Source organism: Plecotus auritus, assembly GCF_963455305.1.
Source record: "Plecotus auritus genome assembly, chromosome: 1".
Taxonomy (NCBI): Eukaryota; Metazoa; Chordata; class Mammalia; order Chiroptera; family Vespertilionidae; genus Plecotus; species Plecotus auritus.
In genome coordinates this window covers 84,455,781-84,475,855 of record NC_137770.1, presented here as the reverse complement: position 1 = coordinate 84,475,855, position 20,075 = coordinate 84,455,781, and the positions used below count along the sequence as shown (strand labels likewise).

Here is a 20,075-nt window from a genome sequence, read left to right as displayed (position 1 = left end):
ACCCTCTCCCTTCCTCTCTAAAATTAAAAAAGAGAGAGAGAGAGAGAGAAGCAGCTATAGCCATGGGGTGGGACTCACATAGAATTTTAGCCTCTATGTAGTGGAGCCATGATAAGCCAGTGTCTTATTGGAAGTACCTGACGGCATACTGGGCACATAACTAGGAACTCAAGTGTTGTTTGCTGAGGTGGTGAGAACAGCTTTCAAGGGCTGTAAGGCCCCATGGGATGCACAACCCTATACTTGTGTGGACGAACTGTCTACAAGGGCACTAAGTTTAGGAACAGGAAAAACAAAAGTCTGCCAGTGCCTGCCCCAGTGGTCTCTCATAAATACATTATTGCTTTGTACTGAAAGCTAACAGGACAAATTAAGTGAAGATCTAGGTAGTTGTAAAAATGAGGGGATAGGAATTGGGAGAAGGGAGGAGGGACTGAAGGACTGAAGCAGAGAACTGACAAATGGAACTGAAGGCTAGAGGTCTGAGAACTAAATCAGAATGACTGAGATAGAGACACTTGGCAGAATTAAATCAAGATTAAAGCACTACTGCAAAAGAGGAAAGGGGATTTGATAGAAAACTAAGAAAACTCAGTCTTCTAGAAAGTTGCTAAAACAATTCGCATTAGAGAAAAAACTCCAAAACCCTCCCTGCTAACTGGCGTAATGGGTACACCCAGAAGAGGAACAGGGAAAGCACAGAAGGTTCTGTCTCCCTCACCAAGCATGCTGCTGAGCTTGTTGATCTTCTCTAGGGCAGCTGGGACTTCGGCCTCCTTGTGCACCAGGGCCTCTATTTCACCCACAGCATAGCCAAAGTCGGCTGTGTCCAGGTCCACCCTGAGCAGAAGCTCCTCTTGATCAGCTCTGGAAAGCACCAGTTTCCAGGCACTACGATTAGTCACAAAACTAGCTACTTCCTGCAGTCCCAGTGGGCCCAGCACAGCAGCCACACCCTCAGCCCCCAGGACTTCAGCCCCCAGCACCTTATAGAGCTGGGCCACAATTGCAGGCTCAGCTGTGAGTTCCATGTACGCAGTGTGGGGTCCAGAGACACCTGCTGTTCCAGGACTTTTGAGCTCCCAACCACTATTTTCTCGCTGTCGCAGCCAGTAGTCAGTCCGCATGAGGTTCAGCTCAGGGGTGTCATAGTAGCTGTCTCGGAAGGTGACCCGGTGCTCCAGGGTGCCCCCCAACTCCTGCAGCCGTTCTTCTGTTTCAGGCCCAGGAACGAACTTGCGCTCCACCTCAATCAATCCCTGGGCCATTACTACCTGCAATCAGTCAATAAAAAATCATTTGCTGACCTCCCAAAGGTGCTCAGCCTTGCAGCGTGACAGCTCAGCAAAGACACACCCACCACCACCACCACCACCACCACCACCACCACCACCCTTGGAAGAACTTATGAGACACAAACACTGTCACAGAATCTCGGCTGGTGCTGCAGCCTTTTCTCCCCGCCCTGTGCTGGAAGCCCCTCCTTTCCCCCTCCCCCGCCCCGCCCCCTGTCTGTCTGATGTTTTAAGACTGTGACAGTGACAGGTCTCCAGTAAGATCCCTTGCATCGCTGAAGATGTCCTCAATCCAAAGGGCTCCCTCAAAAGCAGGCCGCATGGCCAGTGTCCCTTCAGCGCTCCCCACACACCTCCTTACCCTGCAGGCCGGTGGCTCACTGTCCGGGTGACCCCGCCGACCAGCCCTCCCCAACCACAGCGCGATCCAGAAGAGCCTCGGGTGTCACCTCGAAGCCCGAAAGTCTCCCTCTCGCGGGACCTGGAGGTGGGGACGAGAGCCCACGCCACGCCGCGAGGGATGCCGGGAACAGTCCCTGGCCCTCGACCTCGGCCCGGCTCTGCACTCCGGACGAGTCCCAGCGCGAGCGGCCATATTAGGCCGAAGTAGTAGTGCCACGGGCAGGCCGGCCCGAGAGGCCTGCTAGGGTTTAAAGGGCCGGGACCTCCGCATTGAGAAGGGAACAGGGCCGTCCCCCTGTGCTTGCTCTTCACCTCCGACCTTTCCTGGATCCCGGGGAACGGCCCGGTCCGCGCTTCAGGCTGAGCCTGGCATCCTGGGGCCTGGATGCATGATGGGAGATGTAGTTCCAAAAGGAGACTTTGCCCCCACAACCACCACCATCACCGTCGCTATGGTGGCTGCGAATAGTGCCAAGGAAACTATCTAAAGTTGATCGGGGGCTGTGAGGAGAGTAGGGTGGGAGGAGCTGAGGCCCCAGTCTGGTCTCCAAACCCCTCCCTCTATAAGCAGATGGGCCTGAAATACACGCCACTCATTCAGACACTGTCCAGCAGATATACTAGTATTATTGACTATTGCGGGGGGCGGCCACTAAATGCAGGCCACTGGCAGTGGACTAATAAAAGCATAACTAAGAACCCTAACTAGTTTGGCTCAGTGGCTAGCATCGGCCTGTGGACGGAAGGGTCCTGGGTTCGATTCTGGTCAAGGGCACATGCCTGGGTGTTGGGCTCAGGGTGTGTGGGAGGCAGCCGATCAATGATTCTCTCTAATCATTAATGTTTCTATCTCTCCCCCTCTCTGAAATTATTTATTTATTTGTTTGTTTGTTTATAAAGCATAACTAAGACAAGCTTAGTTATTCTAGAGTTTTTCATACCTCAGCATGAATGTCCAGGGTAAGGGTGGCTGGGAAACTTTCTGTCTGAGGAGGAAGTGATATTTTGGATGGGAATTAAAGACATAATGGGATTTCAACAGTTGGAGACTCAGATGGAGACAGGAACAGCCTGAGCAAAGACCCAAAAGCTGGAAAGCACCTGGCCAGTGTGGAAGGAGATGAAGCTAGAAATAAGCTGTGGAGCAGGTTGGAAAAGGCCTTGAGTGCCAGACTGAGGAGTATGTCACTGAGTTTCCAACGGACACTGAGCAGGTTTTGTCAGGAATAGGAGAGTACTCATGGTCATTTAAAATACAGGAAGACATGGGGGTGGCCCTTTGACTGCTTTGGGAAATAAAATAACCCTCCTGCTTCCTAGTCCCTGTGAGGACTGTGGTTACCTGGAGGAGTCAACTGCATGCTGGACCCTCTGGATGTGGTGGCTTGCTGAGGAACAGTGGCTCTTACCAACTCCTGGATTCCTTCTATGATTGGCAAGAAGTGCTAGGTTCTCAACACCTGTGCTCTCCCAGCATGCTTCTGAAAACACATGAACCCTCTAAGTACTGGGGGAGGACATTGGTTTACAAACATGGTATTTGTAATGTTTTCGATGCATCCACCCCCCAGTCCCCCCTGCCATGACTAGTACCAATGGGCAGGGAGGGGAGGACCCCCAGCCACTAACTCCTCTCACTGGCCTGCTTTTCATCTGTCCTTTGCTTTTCAGTTTTGTTGTCAAGGGGAAGAAGCCCTAATCTCTTCCCTGAATTATAAAACCCAATCCCAGTGGGCAGACGAGCTTAACGGAAAGGAATGACCAGGTTTGGGAGCCAGATAGACCTGGGGTAAACTCGCAGCTTCACTTTTTTGTTGTTGTTGTTAATTCTCACTCAATGATACTCTTTCCATTGATTTTTAGGGAGAGTGGAAGGGAGGGAAGGGGGAGAGGGAAGAAAGAGGGACAGAGAGACAGAGACATGGATGTGAGAGAGAGAGAGAGAGAGAGAGAGAGAGAGAGAGAGAGAGAGAGAGAGAGAGGTGAGAGAGACAAATCAAATTGATTGGTTGCCTTTTGCACTGACCCCGACTGTCCCTCACCATCCTACCGGGCTGGGCCAAGGATGGAACCTGCAACCCAGGTACGTTCCCTTGACCAGGAACCAAACCCACAACTCTTTGGTGGTCAGGCAGACACTCATTTGGCAATACTGGCCAGGGTGCCAGCTTCACTTTCGAGGCGTTTGTCTCTGGGCAAGCTACGCTGCCTCACTAAACCTCTGTTTCTCATTGGCAAAATGTGGACTGCCTCACAGTTATGTGTGAGGATTCATTGACACACTGTCACATGCTTGAGATTCTGAATGTTAGTTTCTCCTGGTTTTCTCCTATGAACTCCAGGGGTTTTATTTTATTTTTAAAGAGTAGACTATAGCAGCTAAGGCAGGCCCTGGAGCCAGACCATTTGTCACTTATTAACCCACCATGTGACCTGGGGCCAGCTAATTAACTTGTTTGTGCCATGGTTTCCTCAACTGTAAAATGGGGACTAGTTGTGAGGATTAAATAAGTTAATATATGGAAAGGTGCTTGGAACTGTCCCTGGCACTCCATAAATCTTAGCAATTATTGTTATTATAATAACTCTGGCGACTGTGATGTGTGTGTATGTGAGAGAGAGAGAGAGAGAGAGAGAGAGAGAGAGAGAGAGAGAGAGCGCTCTCAGAGACTTCAGAGTAATTGTTGTGGAAGAGGATGTTCTAGTATCCAGTGGGAAGGGAGGGGCTCATAAGGCAGGAAGAAGGAATGGAAAAAGAGGCCTCAGGCGGTTCTGGGAAGCTGGTAGAAGCCAGGGCTTGCTCCAGAGATGATTTAAAACAAAACAAAACACACATATGGTTTCGTAACCCGAAAGAAGAAGAGAAGATGTAAAAGAGTTTAAAGGAGCCTGTCCTCTTTGCAGGCACTGGCTTGGACCTGGCGCCAGAGTCCAGCAGGTGGCCAGGCCCACTGGCGGGCCTTGCCATGCGGCCTGGGGCCCCTCCCACGGTTCAGCGAGGCTGACGGATTCCGCTCGGGCTGGCGGGCGAGCGGACTACAACTCCCGGTATTCGCCGCGGCGGGCGGACCGCTGCACCTGCTCAGTGGGGTCGCCCTGGGAGCCTGGGTATTGATTATTCCATTGTGTGGGACGCCTCGGCTCCAGCCAGTGAATGAGGCGGAGGAGTGAGGGCGAAGAGGAGGAGGAGGTGGGCGAGGAGGAGGAGGAGGAGGAGGAGGAGGAGGAGGAGGAGGCGGAGGAGGCAGGGAACGAGCGAGTGCCCTGGGTGAATCAATGGAAACCCCCTCACGAAGCCGGGAAAACACTTCAGCCGCAGCCAAATAGCATTGATTATTTTCCTTCACTTCCCTCACCGCCGTGAATATATTTATTTATTTTTTCCATCTCCATCCCCGACGCCCCGGAGTGAGCGCTGGAGGGAGGGAGGAGGAGGGGGAAAAAAGGAATCAACACATCGGAGAAGTCCCTTCCAAGAGCCGCCCCCTCCCCTCCCCGCCTCGCGCTGCTCGGCGGCCGCGGTTCGACTCCCGTCCCTGCTTCCAGCTGAGGTGTAAGTGCATCGATTTCCGATGCTGCTGGGTTGGTTGTTTTTTTTTTTTTTTTTTTTTTTTTTCCTCTCCCTCTCTTCTCCCCTTCCTTGCTCTTTGGAAGCTTGAGACGGAGGAGAGAGGAGGCGCTCGGACACTGCCGCTGGAGGGCACGGAGAGGGACTGGAAGGGGCTGGGGGAGGGGACACGGACGGACGGACAGACAGACCTAGAGCCTGAGGGAAAAAAGGAGCAGGGTTGTGGGAGGGAGAGGCTTGCGAGCGGGGATGGGGGAAGAGAGAGATGCAGGGGTAGAGGAGAGACGGGGAAGGGAAAGACATAGAGGTTGAGGCTGGACTGGGAGCCAGCCGGACAACGGAGGGTAACGCGAGCCTAGACGGACCGCGCCGAGCAGTGTGGGGAGCAGGGATCCCTGAGGGAAGGGGAGGCCGGGTGAGTGCGAGGGCTCGGAGCTGTCAGCTCGGAGGGGCCTGGGTCTCGGCGGCCCCCCCGCCGGCGGCAGGATGGGGGAGAAACCGTGGCAGGCGGGTGGGCTGATGGATGGGCTAGCGCGCTGTGGGTGGGGGTGGGTGTGAGGGGGACGTAGATACCCTTAATCTTTGATCTTCTTTTTTGCCTGAAGTTGAGTTGGGTTTTTTTGTTTTGTTTTGTTTTGTTTTTTGGAAAGGTGCGAGGTGAGGGGAGGCCACTGCTACATTCAAGGTGAAGCGTGCCTCTCCTGCCCCCTAAGTCTCCATCCGCTCTGTCTGCCCCTCTCTCTGAGTAGCCCTATCATTTTTGAGTATTGACCACGCGTTGTCTCGCTGTGCCTGTAGCACAGCTGATCCCTGTCCATGTGTCCCTACCTCTTGATTTTGCCATTCTTCACCTCATTCTCCACACCCATCCATCTCTGGGTCTGTATGTCACTGTCTCCGCATGTGATTTTTCCATCCAAGTGATCCTCTCCCTGTTCGTCCCTGCCACCATGTGTCATGCCTTGGCTGCCTGACTGTTCTGCCCATTTAGGACTCCATGCCCTCTCCTTCAGGGTCCTTATGGATTTCTCTGGCCTTTTCAGGCTACTTGAGAGTTTGCTTATCAGTCATGATTGTGGTAGTCTCTGCTCAGGGGCCTAGAAGAGCAAGGGATGGAGCAGACATACCTCCCCTAAGGACTCCTTCCAGTGGCCTTTCAGCAGGGCCAGAACAGCCTCCATGTCCACCTTCACTGGGAAGCTTTGGAACTTGCTATTGCCTTGTTGACTATCCCTTTGCCATGTGTCTGTCTCCCCCATCAGGACCTCACCTCTGGCCTGTCATCTGCCTCTCCAGGTGCTCCCCACCACACACCTTGCTGACTTGATTTTCCTCCATACCCTCACTTTACCATTGTATGTTTTTTCATTTCCCCATTTTGTTTCACCCTTTTTTTTCCTTCTCCGTCTCCCATGATCTCTCTTGCCTATTCTCCACCTTTGTTCCCATAATCTGTGGTCTTTCTGTCTTTTCTCCTTGGTTACTCTAAGTTCCTTTTATCCCTTATCCTCTCACCCAGCATCTTAAAAACCCCAGCCGCAAAAGGTACCAGAGAGCAAGGGTCTGGAGGTTGGGAGTATGGTTTGTGAAGGCACATAAACAGGCCAAGAAATCAATTTAATGGGTTTCCAGGGGCATATAACCCCTTCACCAGTCAGGGCCATTATGTCCGTTAACTGTCAACTATGATTTTGGCAGGGGACATTCTCTAAGACTCTGAGCTCCACCCTGCTTGGTTGCCCCTTATCCTTCAGTTTATTCTAGTGGCTTCTTCACTTTTCAGTTTGTCTTCATCCTGCAGCCCTGCTATGATCATGTTTGGATTCAGCATGATTTCTTCTGGAGGCAATTTTCATTAGTGTGACAAAAGCTCTTATGCAGAGGGCCAGGTTCATTCAGCCTAAAGAATGGGAAAGGTGGATAAAGAATCTGGAAAGTTTACCTTGTTTTAAGCCTATCATTGTTTTTCAGACATCAGGATCTTAGAAGGATAAAAGGAAAAGGTAGATATGGACAGAAGATGGAAGGTTTCAGAGATGAATAGAGTTTCAGAAAGGAAGGAGAGGCCGGCTGCAATAAATGCGTGGGGTAGAAAAATGCATGCCATGAGGAATGTGCAAAGGAAAAGAAGAAAATCCATGTGGAATGAGAGGCAGGGGAGGAACCAATGGGTGATTAATGAAAAACTAGGAGAATGAAATGAAAAATGATTTAATAGCAATACAGAAGGAAAATGGGAGAGAAATGATAGAATATTCCTAAAGAGGAGGTCACCAGAAAAAGCAATATGAAATGAATACAATGGTAAAGTGGGGGAAGGGAGAAATTGGAGAATAAGATGAGTGTAGTACAAAGAAGGTAAATGGAAGGCAAAGGAGGAGTGCTGGAGCAGATCAGAGCTGTACAGAGCTTGGTAGGAGGAAAGAGGAAAGGGTGAGGTATCAAAGGAAACAAATGCTTCTGGTGTGAGAAGGACACAGCATGACGGATGCAAGGAGAGCACTACAGGAGGGGTGATTTGGAAAAAAAGGGCTGAGTAGAAATACCACTGGGCCAAGCCCCAAAAGAGAGAGATGCCAAAGGAGAGGGAGAGAGAGGACACAGAGCTATCTGGTGAAGAGAAAGGGAAACAGAGCCTCACAAGCATTATTCCTTTGGCCGAATCATTCAGACCCCACCAAAGGCCTTTGCATTTCATTCCTAAGCCAGGGGAACACAAGCAAAGAGATGAAAAAGTAGAATTTCTATTTACTTTAGCTGACAGGAACTTGAATCTTTCTAACCCCCTGAGAACCAAAGACCTCAAGCCTCTGATGTCATAAATTGCTGGTGTTGCCTTGACAACCTGACAGGGTTCCTCCCTCCATGATGTCAGAGCGGCTGGTGTTATCTGGAGGCACATAGAGGAACAACTTGCTGCTTTGCTGGGGAGCTGTACACTTACAGGGCCGGGGCCTGAGTCAAATCTGTAGGATTTCTGAGTCTGGTAGCATGACCTTGCCTTCCTGGAGCTGTTCCTAGCTCAGAATGAGGTCTTGTTTGTGAGTGCTTGAGGTTTGCTGGGGGGACGGGGACTTGGAAAATGGGATAGTAGGATTGAAAGACAGGCAAGGAAGAAAACTGGAAATGGCCGTTACAGAATGTGAAAGCAGGGCTTTGTGAGCAGGGAGGAGACTTATCAAACATATAAAATGCACCTCTTTGGGTTTAGGGATGAAGACTGAAGCTGGAAATGCAGAGGAGCAGGGATCAGAGCTGTGTGAGAGTGTAAACTGATGCAGGAATAGAGAAAAGGGAAGGATTCTGAATTACCAGGAGGCACAGCGTGGTGGAATTTGACGGTGGAGAAAGAGAAAAAAATGGGACTCTGAGTCAGACAGACAAAGCTGTCTGGTGAGAGACCCGGGGTTAGTCCTGATGGCTATATGAGCAGGGGCTGCATCTGTCTAGTTTCTTACTGTTTTCCAGTACCTAGCATGGTGTCACCTGGAAGATGCTTAGTAAATGTCTGTTGATCAAATATAGAGTTAAAGGAAGAGGCTAAAGGAAAAAGTTGCTTGCCTTCCTCTCAATCCACCCTTCAGGCCTAAGTCTGCATAAATGGGCAAGTTGGGAAATCAGAAACTGGAGGAAAGGGCTGGAGGAGAGTTAACTGAGCAGCAGTGAGATCTGAGAGGGCAGACTGGGTTAGGAATACAGTTGGAGGCAGCCAGAGTGGACTCTAGGGGCTGATCTGGGAGTCTTTATAGAAATAATGGGAGGAAACATGAATGAACAGTCTTAAGAGCCCAAGAGAAAGATGCAGAGGAGGGTATAAAAAGAAGGTGGTTTCCAGAAAAGGTTGAGAGTTATTTCCAAAGACAGAGTCGGCAGATTTGAATTCAGAGTAGCATCCCCACCCCACCCATCCCCAATCATGGAACCATAGTTGAATCAGTCATACCCATATTTACACACTGGTCATAAATAAAGAGTTCATAAATTAATACTAAGCCCACCCTAAACACTCTGTCCCAATCCAGGCAATTACAAGGAAGTCAGCATTGGCCAAGTGGGCCAAAAGGCAGAAAGAGGCACATCCCTGTGAGGGATGGGCTTGACACTGACTGCCTGTTGTTGAATGAGTTCAGAAGTATCTAGGAGAAGAGGGGGAGGCAAGAAATGTAGAACTCACCACAACTCAGTGAAATCTGAAGACAGAGGGGAAGTCTAAATAAACAGAAGCCAGAGAGAAGAGAGCTGCACTGAGTGGGGGATTATAACCTGTCCTGTTTCTCTGGTGATGAGTCAGAAAGACCCTGAATGGGTTGAGGACTCTAGGAAAAGCAGGAAGAGAGTGAGCGAGCTGGGGCAGCTAGAGAAGGGGCTGGTGGTTGGGGGCCTGAAGGGAGGACAGTAGCGGCTGGATGCACTGTCAGCGGCCACCATGGACTTAGGCAACTCATATTTTGCAGCAGGCGACAGGCTGTCGACACTGCAGTCCTTTACCTCACCGTTAGAAACTCATTTCATTGATTTTTCCATCTTTCTTCTCTGGCTTCTCAGTCATCCCACCACTCACTTTCCCAGAGCCCCTTGCTTCTCTGGGGAAAGCTCCAGGGGACCACCTGCCCCCCTTTCCTCCACCCAGGCTAGCCAGACAGGAGTAAAAGATTTAGAGGTGCCTTCTGGCACTCTGAGATAATCCCATTGGCTCTCAGTGTCTCCCTCATGTAGGAACTAGTCCAGAGCCAGGGCTTCCGTGTATGGTTGTTTAGGGTGTCCAATTAAAGGGTGACAGGGCAGAGGTCCACTTGCTCTCCTGTCACCAAGGTGTACCACTGGCATGTGAGCTGCATACACCTGGAGGAAGACATCTTTTTCTAATTCCTTCAGCACCACTCAAAATATTTTTTTTCAAAGTCAAATGAGAGAGCAGGAGCTCGCCTGTGATTTGGGCAGGGATATGGGATTATGCTTCCAGCCTTGAAATTACAGCACGGCCACCCACTGGAATGGTCCTTATTAGCAGGGCATAAGCAACAAGAGCTCTCTTCAGAGAGAAGAGGTTATAGGTATGCAGCTTCTTTCCTGGGTAGCATGTGCAGTCACTGGGGCAAGGTAGGTGTGGGGCAGAGATTTTTCCTTCCTGTGTGGACATTTCCCTAGTGCCTCCTCCAGTCACAGCCAACAGCCCTCAGCTTCTCCCATTGGGGCTGGGATTGGGCTGAAGGTCAAGAGTCAATTGCCAGTCATTTGGCTTCTCAGTGAAGGAAGGCAGAGGGTGGGACAGGAGTGTTGGATTGTGTTTCCCTGAGGAACTGCTGTTCCAGCCTCAAATTTTTCATTCCTTGTTTTGTTTGTAACTGCGCCCCACCTCAGTCTCAAGCCCAAGGCCCTCTGGTTCTGACCTTTTCCTCTGGTCGTGGGGAAGCTGTTTAATCTGGAGCCCAGAGTCTTGGGTCTTGGTTGTCTGAGTCTGGATTCCGTTGCTTCCCCTGACATCGCAGTTATTTTCCTTTCTCTCCAGCCACTTCCATGTTCTGCGTCACTGGCCGGCTTGGGTTATAAATGCCTCCAATCTCTAGCTTTTTTTCAGGCTACGAGGTTTCTGAAATCTAGAGTTAAATCCTGGTGCTTTAGGGAAAGGAGTGCATTTGAAGTTAAGAAGAGAGAAAAAAGGAAGGCCAAGAAAGAGGTTCAAGATGGATGGGGCAGAGAGGAGTGGGAGAAACCAGACCCGCAGAGGATGACAAGGAGAGGGAGTTTAAGGTAAAAACCATGTGACTTCCGGCCGGGAGAGAGACTGAGAGAAGGCCACAATTTAAATGAAAAAGGAGAAGGAAGGGAGGCTGTGAGGATTGTGAACCACTGGAAGAGAGGGTCCCAGAGCCTGAGCCCCTGCAGGGAAATGAAGACCAGGAGGAGGAGGACCTGTGTTTGCTGGGGAGGCCTAACGCGGCAAAGGAAGGCGGTGGTCTCAGCCTCCTTGTCAGTCCTGAGTTCAAGCTGTGCTGGCTTTGACCTTTGTGGGAGGAACCCAAGTGGCAAATTAACGACAATAATGAAGTCACTGCTCCTTGTTTGTCTTTGCTGGTTTCCCCCTTGAGATTTGTCCTTTGCCTTGACGGGGCAACGTGGGGGTGGGGAGGGACAGCCGCAGAGAAGGGCGGGGGAGGGGCACGGAGATGGGGTCGGGGAATGAAGATGGGGAGGACTGACAGACCTGCCCTAGGAAGAGGGAGGTGCTGAGTGAAGGGAAGAGGGACAAGGGATGGAGGAGAAGAGAGACAAGGGAGATGCAGAAAGAGGAGGGGAGGGAAAAGAACAATGGGGAGCAGGAGAGGGAAGCCTGGAAGGAGCAGAAGAACTGGGGGAAGAAGAAGAGGTGGACTGGGGAAGTGGCAAACGGGAGAGAGAGAACGTGGCCTGGGCTGAAAGAGCTGCAGCTGGCGGGGCCAGGGGGCGGGGCCTCATCTCCATCTCTAATGGCTGTGAAATGAGGTTAGCTCCATTAGAGGCAGTGAGAGTGTAACGAGATCACACTCATTAGGGCTGGGCCATCCCAGTAATTACCACCACCCCAAACACGCCCCCGCCAGCCGGGCCTCTGAGCACAAACAGGCACTAGGCCGCACACTCACACAGGACACCCCAGGGTACCCCACCGCTAAACGGAAGCCCAGAGCCCACACGGGTATAACAGGCCTTCGGAGGGAGGCCCAGCCCCATGTCTGAGAGACAGCACCTTCCTAACCTGGAAGAGGTACTAGACAGGGCTACACCCAGGCCCTCAGCCACAGGCACCATCAAAAAGCAATAAACATACACGGACACCCTAACTCAGTAAATAAGGCATGTGGTTGAATAATTATTGTTTTTATTAATCACATACAACATGCCAGTCTCAATAATGATCATCTCGGTGGACACAGCTCCATGAGGAACTATTTTCCCATTCTATATATGAAGAAACAGGCTTTAAGTAACCTACCCGAGGTCATTTACATAATAAGGAATAGAACTAAATTTTATTCCAGATCTGTCTGGCCCTTAAGGGCTGTAGTTTTTTTATTTTATTTTGTTTTTGTTAATTCTCACCCGAGGATATTTTTCCCATTGATTTTTAGAGAGTGGAAGGGAGGAGCAAAGACAAAGAGAAACATCCATGTGAGAAAGACATATTCATTGGTTGCCTTCCACATGTGCCCTGACCAGGGCCAGGGATTGACCCTGCAACCGCTGTATATGCCCTTGACCAGAATCGAACCCACTACCCTTCAGTCTGTGTGCTCTGAGCAAACCGGCTAGGCGGCCTAAAGGCTGTGTTTTTTATACCACACCACTTTGATGAGGTTCATATTCTGTTATGGATACCCACCTGTAGACTTTCAGCTTTAAGAGACAGCACAAATGAATATACGCATCATCAGTCAAATAACTCAATCTTTTGTATCTATCTCTACTCACCTCAACCCCAACACACACACACGATGGCCATGGCCCCTGCATAAACTATAATGTGGATGGCGCCCACTGGAGTTGCACAAAGTGGTAGGCCTGTTCTGGCCAATCTTACACTAAGAAACTAACAGGGAGACTGCCATCTAACACCTTCAAGCTCAAAGAGTAGCATGACAGTACATATGCATAAGGGCAGAGTAACAAACTCAAAGTCTTCATTCAAAATGCATGCCAGCCAGAGTTTAGAAGCTTACAAATCAACCCAAGAGCAGAGCCCTGGGGTCAGGCTACCTGAGTCCAATCTTTTTATTTTATTATTTATTTTTTGTTCTGAGTCCAATCTTTTTTTTTTTAATTTATTTTATTTTTATTGATATCAGAGAGGAAGGGAGAGGGAGAGAGATAGAAACATCAATGATGAGAGAGAATCATTGATCGGCTGCCTCCTGCACATCCCCCAACTGGGGATCAAGCCTGCAACCCGGGCATGTGCCCTTGACCAGAATTGAAACTGAGTCCAATCTTGACTCTATTTCTTTCCAAGTGTGAGACTTCAACATTACTTAACCCATCTAAGTCTATTTCCATGTTTTTAAAATTTGAATGAATAACTATCTATTTTATCAGATTATAGTGGAGGATTAGTTGATATGATGCTTGCAGGGGGCTCAACACAGTGCCTGGCATATGGTAAACATTTAAAGATGTTATTTTATTACTAATACTAGTTATTGTTGTAAAATATTTAAAAGGAGTCATTACCATCACAAGAGGTCTTGTAGAATCAAAGAACCAGAAGGATTTATTTATATACACGGTCACTTACAATGGTATCCTTCCAAATAATTCTAGAAGAATTGCATGTGATGCCTTTGAAGCTCAGGGAGATCAAGGTCTTCTACAGAGGTCCCTGTGCCAGGATCAAATAAGATCCTGAATTTGAATTCAAGAGTACAACTTCCTGTCCCTCACTCCTAAATGCTTATGTAGAAGAAGGGTTCAGAGTTGGCTTTGTGTTGTTGTCTAAGCCTGAGTCTCTCCAGTGCTCTACACTGCTGTCTTAATACTGCTGGCCTCATCCAGGGAGATGCATGGGCAAGATTCTCCACTCCTCCCTGGAGCATACCTCAACAAAGCCATGCAAATGTGGAGGGATGTTCAGATCTCAGGTTGTGGTTTTAGCCCATAGCTTCCCTTTTACCCTTGTCTGCTTCCCTGTCTACTCCCTACCCATCACCCACAGTCTTCCTCTCAGCCTCTTCTCCTCACACCTCATCCAGTTCCCTCTTACCTTAAGCATCTTGCAAGGTGTAAGACACAGCCTCCTTGCTCCATCCCTCTCATTGGGGACAGATAACTCGTCCAGTCTTGTGCCAAAGCAGGGAGGCTTCAATGAATTTCAGTAGTTAAATATGCAGATCAGGATCCAGCAAACCTCCATATACACACACTTACATACCTCTCTCTCTTCCTCCCTCTTCTCTGCCTTGTCTTTCCTTACCCTCCGTGACACTCCTTTCCTGCCATTCTCATTTTCTCTCTTTTGGACAAAATTTGTCTTGCACAAAGTAAGCACTCCCCAAATATTTTGCAGGGAGAGGAAGAGGTCTAGGAAAGATAGGTAGAATTAAAATGGAGGAATAGGAGTACTATCTTACGTTTTCTTTTAAATATAGAAAGTAAGATTTAGAGTCAGAGAAAATGGTAGTCTGAAATGCAGGGAGAGGTCATACTATATTTTTCAAATATTTTATTGATTGATTGATTTTAGAGGAGGGGAGAAATAAACATCTATTTGTTGTTCCACTTATTTATGCATTCATTGGTTGTTTCTTTTTAATATCTATCTATATAAAAGCCTAAGTGACCATTGCAACCGAACGGACGACTGAACAGGCTGTGTGGGGCAACCAGGCTGGCAGGGGGGTTAGTGAGGGACAACCAAATGACTGAGCAGCAGGCTGCGTGGGGTGATCTGGCCGGCAGGGGGTTAGTGAGGGGCGTCCAAACGACCAAGCAGCAGGCTGTGTGGGGCGACCAGGCCGGCAGGGTTAGTGAGGGGTGACCAAACGACCGAGCAGCAGGCTGCATGGGGCGACCAGGCCGGCAGGGGGGGTTAGTGAGGGGCGATCAAACGACAGAGCAGCAGGCTGCGTGGGGTGACCAGGCCGGCAGGTGGGGCAGTGAGGGGTGATCAGGCCGGCAGGGGGGCAGTTAGGGGTGACCAGGCCTGCAGGGGGGGCAGTGAGGGGTGATCAGGCCAGCAGGCGGAGGTGGTTAGAGGTGATCAGGCTGGCAGGCGGGGGGGGGGGGCAGTTAGGGACATTCAGGAAGGCAGGCAGGTGAGCGGTTAGGAGCCAGAGATCCAGGATTGTGAGAGGGATGTCCGACTGCCGTTTTAGGCCCAATCCCCGGGATTGGGCCTAAACCGGCAGTCAGACATCCCCCAAGGGGACCCTCGTGCACCGGGCCTCTAGTATATATATAATGATTTCAGAGAGGAAGGGAGAGGGAGAGTGAAACATCAATGATGAGAGAGAATCATTGATTGGCTGCCTCCTGCACGATCACATATGCCCTGACCTGCAATCGAACTGTGACCTCCTGATTTATAAGTCGACACTCAACCACTGGGCTACTGTGGCCTGGATTTTGGTTGTTTCTTGTATGTGCCCTGACAGGAGATTGATTGAACCCACAACCGTGGTGTATGTGGACTACCCTTCAACCAACTGAACTACCCGGCCACGGCCCAGGTCATACTAGTTTTGATGCAAGTATTAGCTGCTTCTGCACCCAGGCAAAGTGTGAGCTTGGTCAAAGCTTTCAATCTCTGCTCTAGGATAATGGGGGTGTCTATAAGTCCAGCAGTCAGGAGGGCCAAGTGAGAAATGAACTCTGTTGCTCAGTAGACTAGATTTCAATCCTGCCCACCCAAGAATCTGCCTCGATTGAAAAGGGCAGCAATTAGAGGATGAATCCTGATCAAGAAGGGGCAAGGCAGAAGGAAAGTTGTCAGCCTACCTGCAAACACCTTGCTCCATTATGTGGGAGGAGATAGTCAAGAGAGAAGGAAGAGAACTAACCCGATTGAACACTCAGTATGTGCACATTCACAGGTTGCCTAGTCTAGTCTTCACCACAGCTGGTTAAGGAAGTCATCCTTATTCCCATTTTCCCACGTAAGGAAACTGAGACTCAGAACTAAACAACTTACTGAGGTTACACAGCTGGTGAGTGGGGGAGCCAGGATTGACCCCAGCTGAGTCTGCATGAATCCAAAGCCCACGTTCATCCACTGCCTTAAAAAATATAGCTCATCTAGCCCAGCCGGTGTGGCTCAGTGGTTGAGCGTTGACCTATGAACTAGGAGGTCATGGGTTTGATTCCAGGTCAGGGCACATGCCCAGGTTGCGGGTTCAGTCCCCAGTGTGGGGCGTGCAGGAGGCAGCCAATCAATGATTCTCTTACCATTGATGTTTCTATCTTTCTCTCTGCTCCCTCTCCCTTCCTCTTTGAAATCAATATATATATATAGCTCATCTATATATATATATATATATATAAATAGCTCATCAATATATATATAAATAGCTCATCTAGCTAGAGTTTGTTTGCTCTTTATACCAAACAATCCCCCCTACGCAGTGTGCACACTTTTTTCTGTTTCTCTCCCCCTCCTCTCCATGGTGGCCTCCTCTTGGAAGCAACAGGCTGAGTCAGAAAGGGGAGAGAGGCAAGGGCAAAGTGAGTATGGGAGAGAGCAGTACCTCAGGCAAGAATTTCAGCGAGGATAGAGAAAAGGTCCTAAAATTTGGCTCTGCTAGAGAAAAGGTCCTAAAATTTGGCTCTGCTAGAGAAAAGGTCCTAAAACTTGGCTCTGCGTTAGGGAAAGAGGATAGACTGAACAGTTGGAAAAGTGAAAGGCAGAAAAATGTTTGGAAGGCTCTAGTGTGGAAATCATTGTGTGCAAATTTTAAGCTAATGTGTTGGTGCCCTCTGGCAGACTTTGCTGGGAAAGCCTTTGCCTTGTCAGGTTTGGAAGAGGGTTTTGTTTTTTGTTTTAAGTGGAGGCCAGAGGAGAAAGCCCATCTGTCCCCATTAGGCCTGTCCTCTCCTGTTCTTTTCCTCTCCCTGCGGCCAGAGGAGAGGGGGCTGTACTCAGTGGTAGTCCTGATCTTACTGGAGGCTCCAGAGGGTGAGCTCCTCCCTAGCTTTGCCTCCTGTTCTACCGGCCAACCTGAACCCATGCCCTGGCTCCTCTTAAGTGAGGGGCAGGCTCCTTCCTCATCCCTCATGTTTTTGATCCTTCCTTTGCCCTTTCCCCTTTGGCTTCTGTAATTCTCTGGTTCTGAAGTCTCACAGTGATCTCCCTGGCTTGTGTGGTCTCAGAGCCTGCCTTTCAGCTGTCCACACATTGAGCCTTTCTCTCTACCTCATAACAGCTCTATTTCGGTAGCTTTCTGGGTCCTGCTGTGCATCTTGGAGCCTTCTGGCTCCCTGGGTTTTCCCTGTTCTAAGTACTGTGTATCTGCCTTCTGAACAGGGAGTGCATATCAAGAAATAGGGATTCTCAGCCCGGCTGGTGCTGAGCATCAACCTATGAACCAGGTCACAGTTCGATTCTGGTCAGGGCACATGCTTAGGTTTTGGGCTCGATCCCGGCGGTGGGCAGGGGGGCGCGGGGGAGGCAGGAGGCAGCCGATTGATTATTTTCTTTCATCATTGATGTTTCTATCTCTCTCCCACTTCCTCCCTCTCTTAAATAAATAAAAATAAATTGTTTTAAAGTTTAAAAGAAATAGGGATTCTCGACCAGCTTTTTACGGGGTACCTTTCTGTCCACCTCCAAAGAAGAATATTTGCAGTTCAGTGAAAGTAGCCCTTCCATACTTCCCATCTGGAAGGTGGGAATATACCAAAGCAAAATAAAAGTATCTTCTATTTCTCTATAGCTTTCTCCTCCCTCCCCCTGTGAGGTAGGGAGCATTAGGGAGGGAGACGGAATGAAGGTACAGCAAGGGTGCTCTGGAGACGAGGGCCTTTTAGGTTAGGAGTTGGAAGATTCATCTTGGGGGATGACTATACCCTCAGAACTCTCCACCCTCCCTTGGCTCCAGGCCTGCCTCCTCCCATCCCCCTCGGTGGCAGCAGCCTTGTAATTTAAAGCTCTCTCTGTCGCCTCTAATGTGATCCTCTCGTTTTATTGACTCTCTCTGCCGTCTGTGGCGCCCCTTCACATCAATCTCCGTTCTAATCACACCGCCGCCACTGCCTGCTCCGTCTCCCCTCACCCTCCCCTTCTGCCCACCCCCCAGTCCTTGCCTCTACCCAGCTTTCCTTTTGACTGCCTTCCCGCCCCCCCCCCCACCACCCTACACCTGATCCATCCTCTTCCTCCTTCCCTCCCAGAGGCAGGAATGCCAGGGCCTTTGAGGGGTTGCCTTTTCCCTTTTCCCCTGCTAAGATGTGCCCCGAGGGAGAAGAGAGGCCCTTAAGGAAAGCCCAGAACTAAGAGAGAAATGCCAGAGGTCTGAAGAACAGGATTCTATGTGAGGGTGACTTAGTTTTGTCATCTGGGTCTGCATCATCTCCAGAAAGAGATGAAAACTGGGTTCAAGGTCGGAAGGGCAGAGAAAGGGACTCGGAGATTCAGAGAGGGAAGGAAAGAAAGACTGAGAAGGAGGGAAATGGAGGGAAAAAAGTGAAAAAATAATTGCTGCAGTTAAAGGTTTGTAATAAATAGTGGGTGATGGGAGAAGCACAGAGAAGGAAGAGGGAGGAGGAGTTGGGGTGGGGGGGTGAACTGAGGCAGAGATAAATTTGCAATTGAAATTCTTTCCTGAAGAGGAGGAGGGGCAGGGTGGGAGATGGGGAAGAGATTTGCAAGTTTAAACAGCTGCCGATCTATCCTAGGCAATCTGGGTCTCACACACAGGCCACAGGCTCAGCTCCTTTGCTTTCTAGCTATGAATCAGCTGGAATCTGCGCCCCTCCCTCCCCCTCCCCCCCCCCCCCCCCCCCCGCCCAGTATTGGGAAGTAGCAGCTTTGGAGAGAGGATTTGGGGCTTAGGTCTTCCTAGCTCTCCTCTGAAGTTTGATCTAGAGTTGTAAATCGGGGGCCAGGGAGAAGGAGTGGAGCTGGTCGATGTGATACAGGCAGGGTGGGCCAGGGGAAGACGATACACTCGGTTCTGGCCTTGGTGACAGGCCCCTGTTGCCTGGCCTCGGTTCTTCCCATTAGGTGGGGCAGTGAGTGAATGGCACTGGGCCCTGCTGTGGGAGTGGGACAGTGCAATGTCAGATCCTCACACACTTATCCCCCTGCTACCCGCCCCCCGCCCCCCCGCAGATTCTGTAGGAAGAATACCTTTCTCCCACAACTTCAGGGCTTCTTTCTGGTCATTTCTGGAGGATAGACTCCCCTCCATCTAATTCCTTTACTTCCTTTTTGGTTCTCCACACCCCGCCCCCATTCCTCCACCCCTGCCCAGGTGCTTATTTGCATTTTCATTAGCATGCGGGTCCAGCCCCGCTCGGAGCTTCTTAATGGCTTCGACTTCACACCTGGCTAGCCCCCCAGGAGGGGGACAGAATTGGGCCTGCAGGCTGGTGGGGCCAGACCAAGGACCCATTCCAAATTCAGGAATCTGGGGGTGACGGTTAGAGGTGGCCCAAGGAAGGAGAAGGCCATACACCTCATCCCTTCCTTGAAGCACTCTGGCCTGAGCGCTAAAGGTTTAATCATTAGAGATCTGCTAATATTAAGAACTAGAGAGGTTGTAGGCCACTTGGGACAGGGAGAGAAGTATAGGATGGTGAGGCATGGGGAATTGGTGAGTTTGGGAGGTGGGGTGTGGTATCAAAATAAAAAGGTTGGGAGCAGCATGCTGAGGCTTGGTACTTCTAGACCGCTAGAGGGAGCCCAGGAATCCTGATTTCTAGACCTTTGGAGGCCCATTTTGCCTGTACTGTGTCTGAGGGACAGTCTGACTGGATGGAGGAGCCCAGGCCACAGCTTTGGGATATAGCTCTGCCCTCCAGTCCTTTTCTAGTTTTACCTCTTGGAGCTGAGTGACCATCAACAGCTCGCTCAGTCTCTCTGTTTCTTGGCTGACACATGTGTAAAATAAGGTTATGAGATTAAATGAGATGATGTAAAGCATTTAACACAGTGCTAGGACCAATCATGGTATACGTAGCTTAATAGCTATTAGTAAGATTACTACTATTTTTTATTATCTTTTATCTCTTTGGGGAGGAGGAGGCTAATCAGATAAAAGCTGTTGTCTTTCAGCTGACCAGAGATGGGTCTGGAAGGTATCTCCGAGCAGCACGGTGCCTACAGGCCAATGGAAATTTCACTG

At 49.9% G+C, this 20,075-nt stretch overlaps 2 protein-coding genes across 17 annotated transcripts in view; one reads left to right on the top strand and one right to left on the bottom strand.

Moving 5' to 3' along the window:
• THTPA (thiamine triphosphatase) overlaps positions 1 to 20,075 on the bottom strand; it is a 44,720-nt gene that overhangs the window by 1,420 nt on the left and 23,225 nt on the right. For 5 of the 16 annotated variants that reach the window (XM_080645879.1, XM_080645881.1, XM_080645878.1 and 2 more), the window contains one exon: positions 722 to 1,274. In XM_080645879.1, the coding sequence (XP_080502005.1) occupies positions 722 to 1,274 (553 nt within the window). Of the gene's footprint in view, positions 1 to 721; positions 1,275 to 1,656; positions 2,081 to 20,075 lie in introns of those variants that run through there. The other 11 variants (XM_080645873.1, XM_080645875.1, XM_080645872.1 and 8 more) reach the window with 6 other exon arrangements.
• Positions 5,189 to 20,075, top strand: part of ZFHX2 (zinc finger homeobox 2) — a 29,974-nt gene continuing 15,087 nt past the window's right edge. The window contains exon 1 of the mRNA XM_080671997.1: positions 5,189 to 5,250. The gene's annotated coding sequence lies outside the window, so the exon portion shown is untranslated. The remainder of the gene's footprint in view (positions 5,251 to 20,075) is intronic.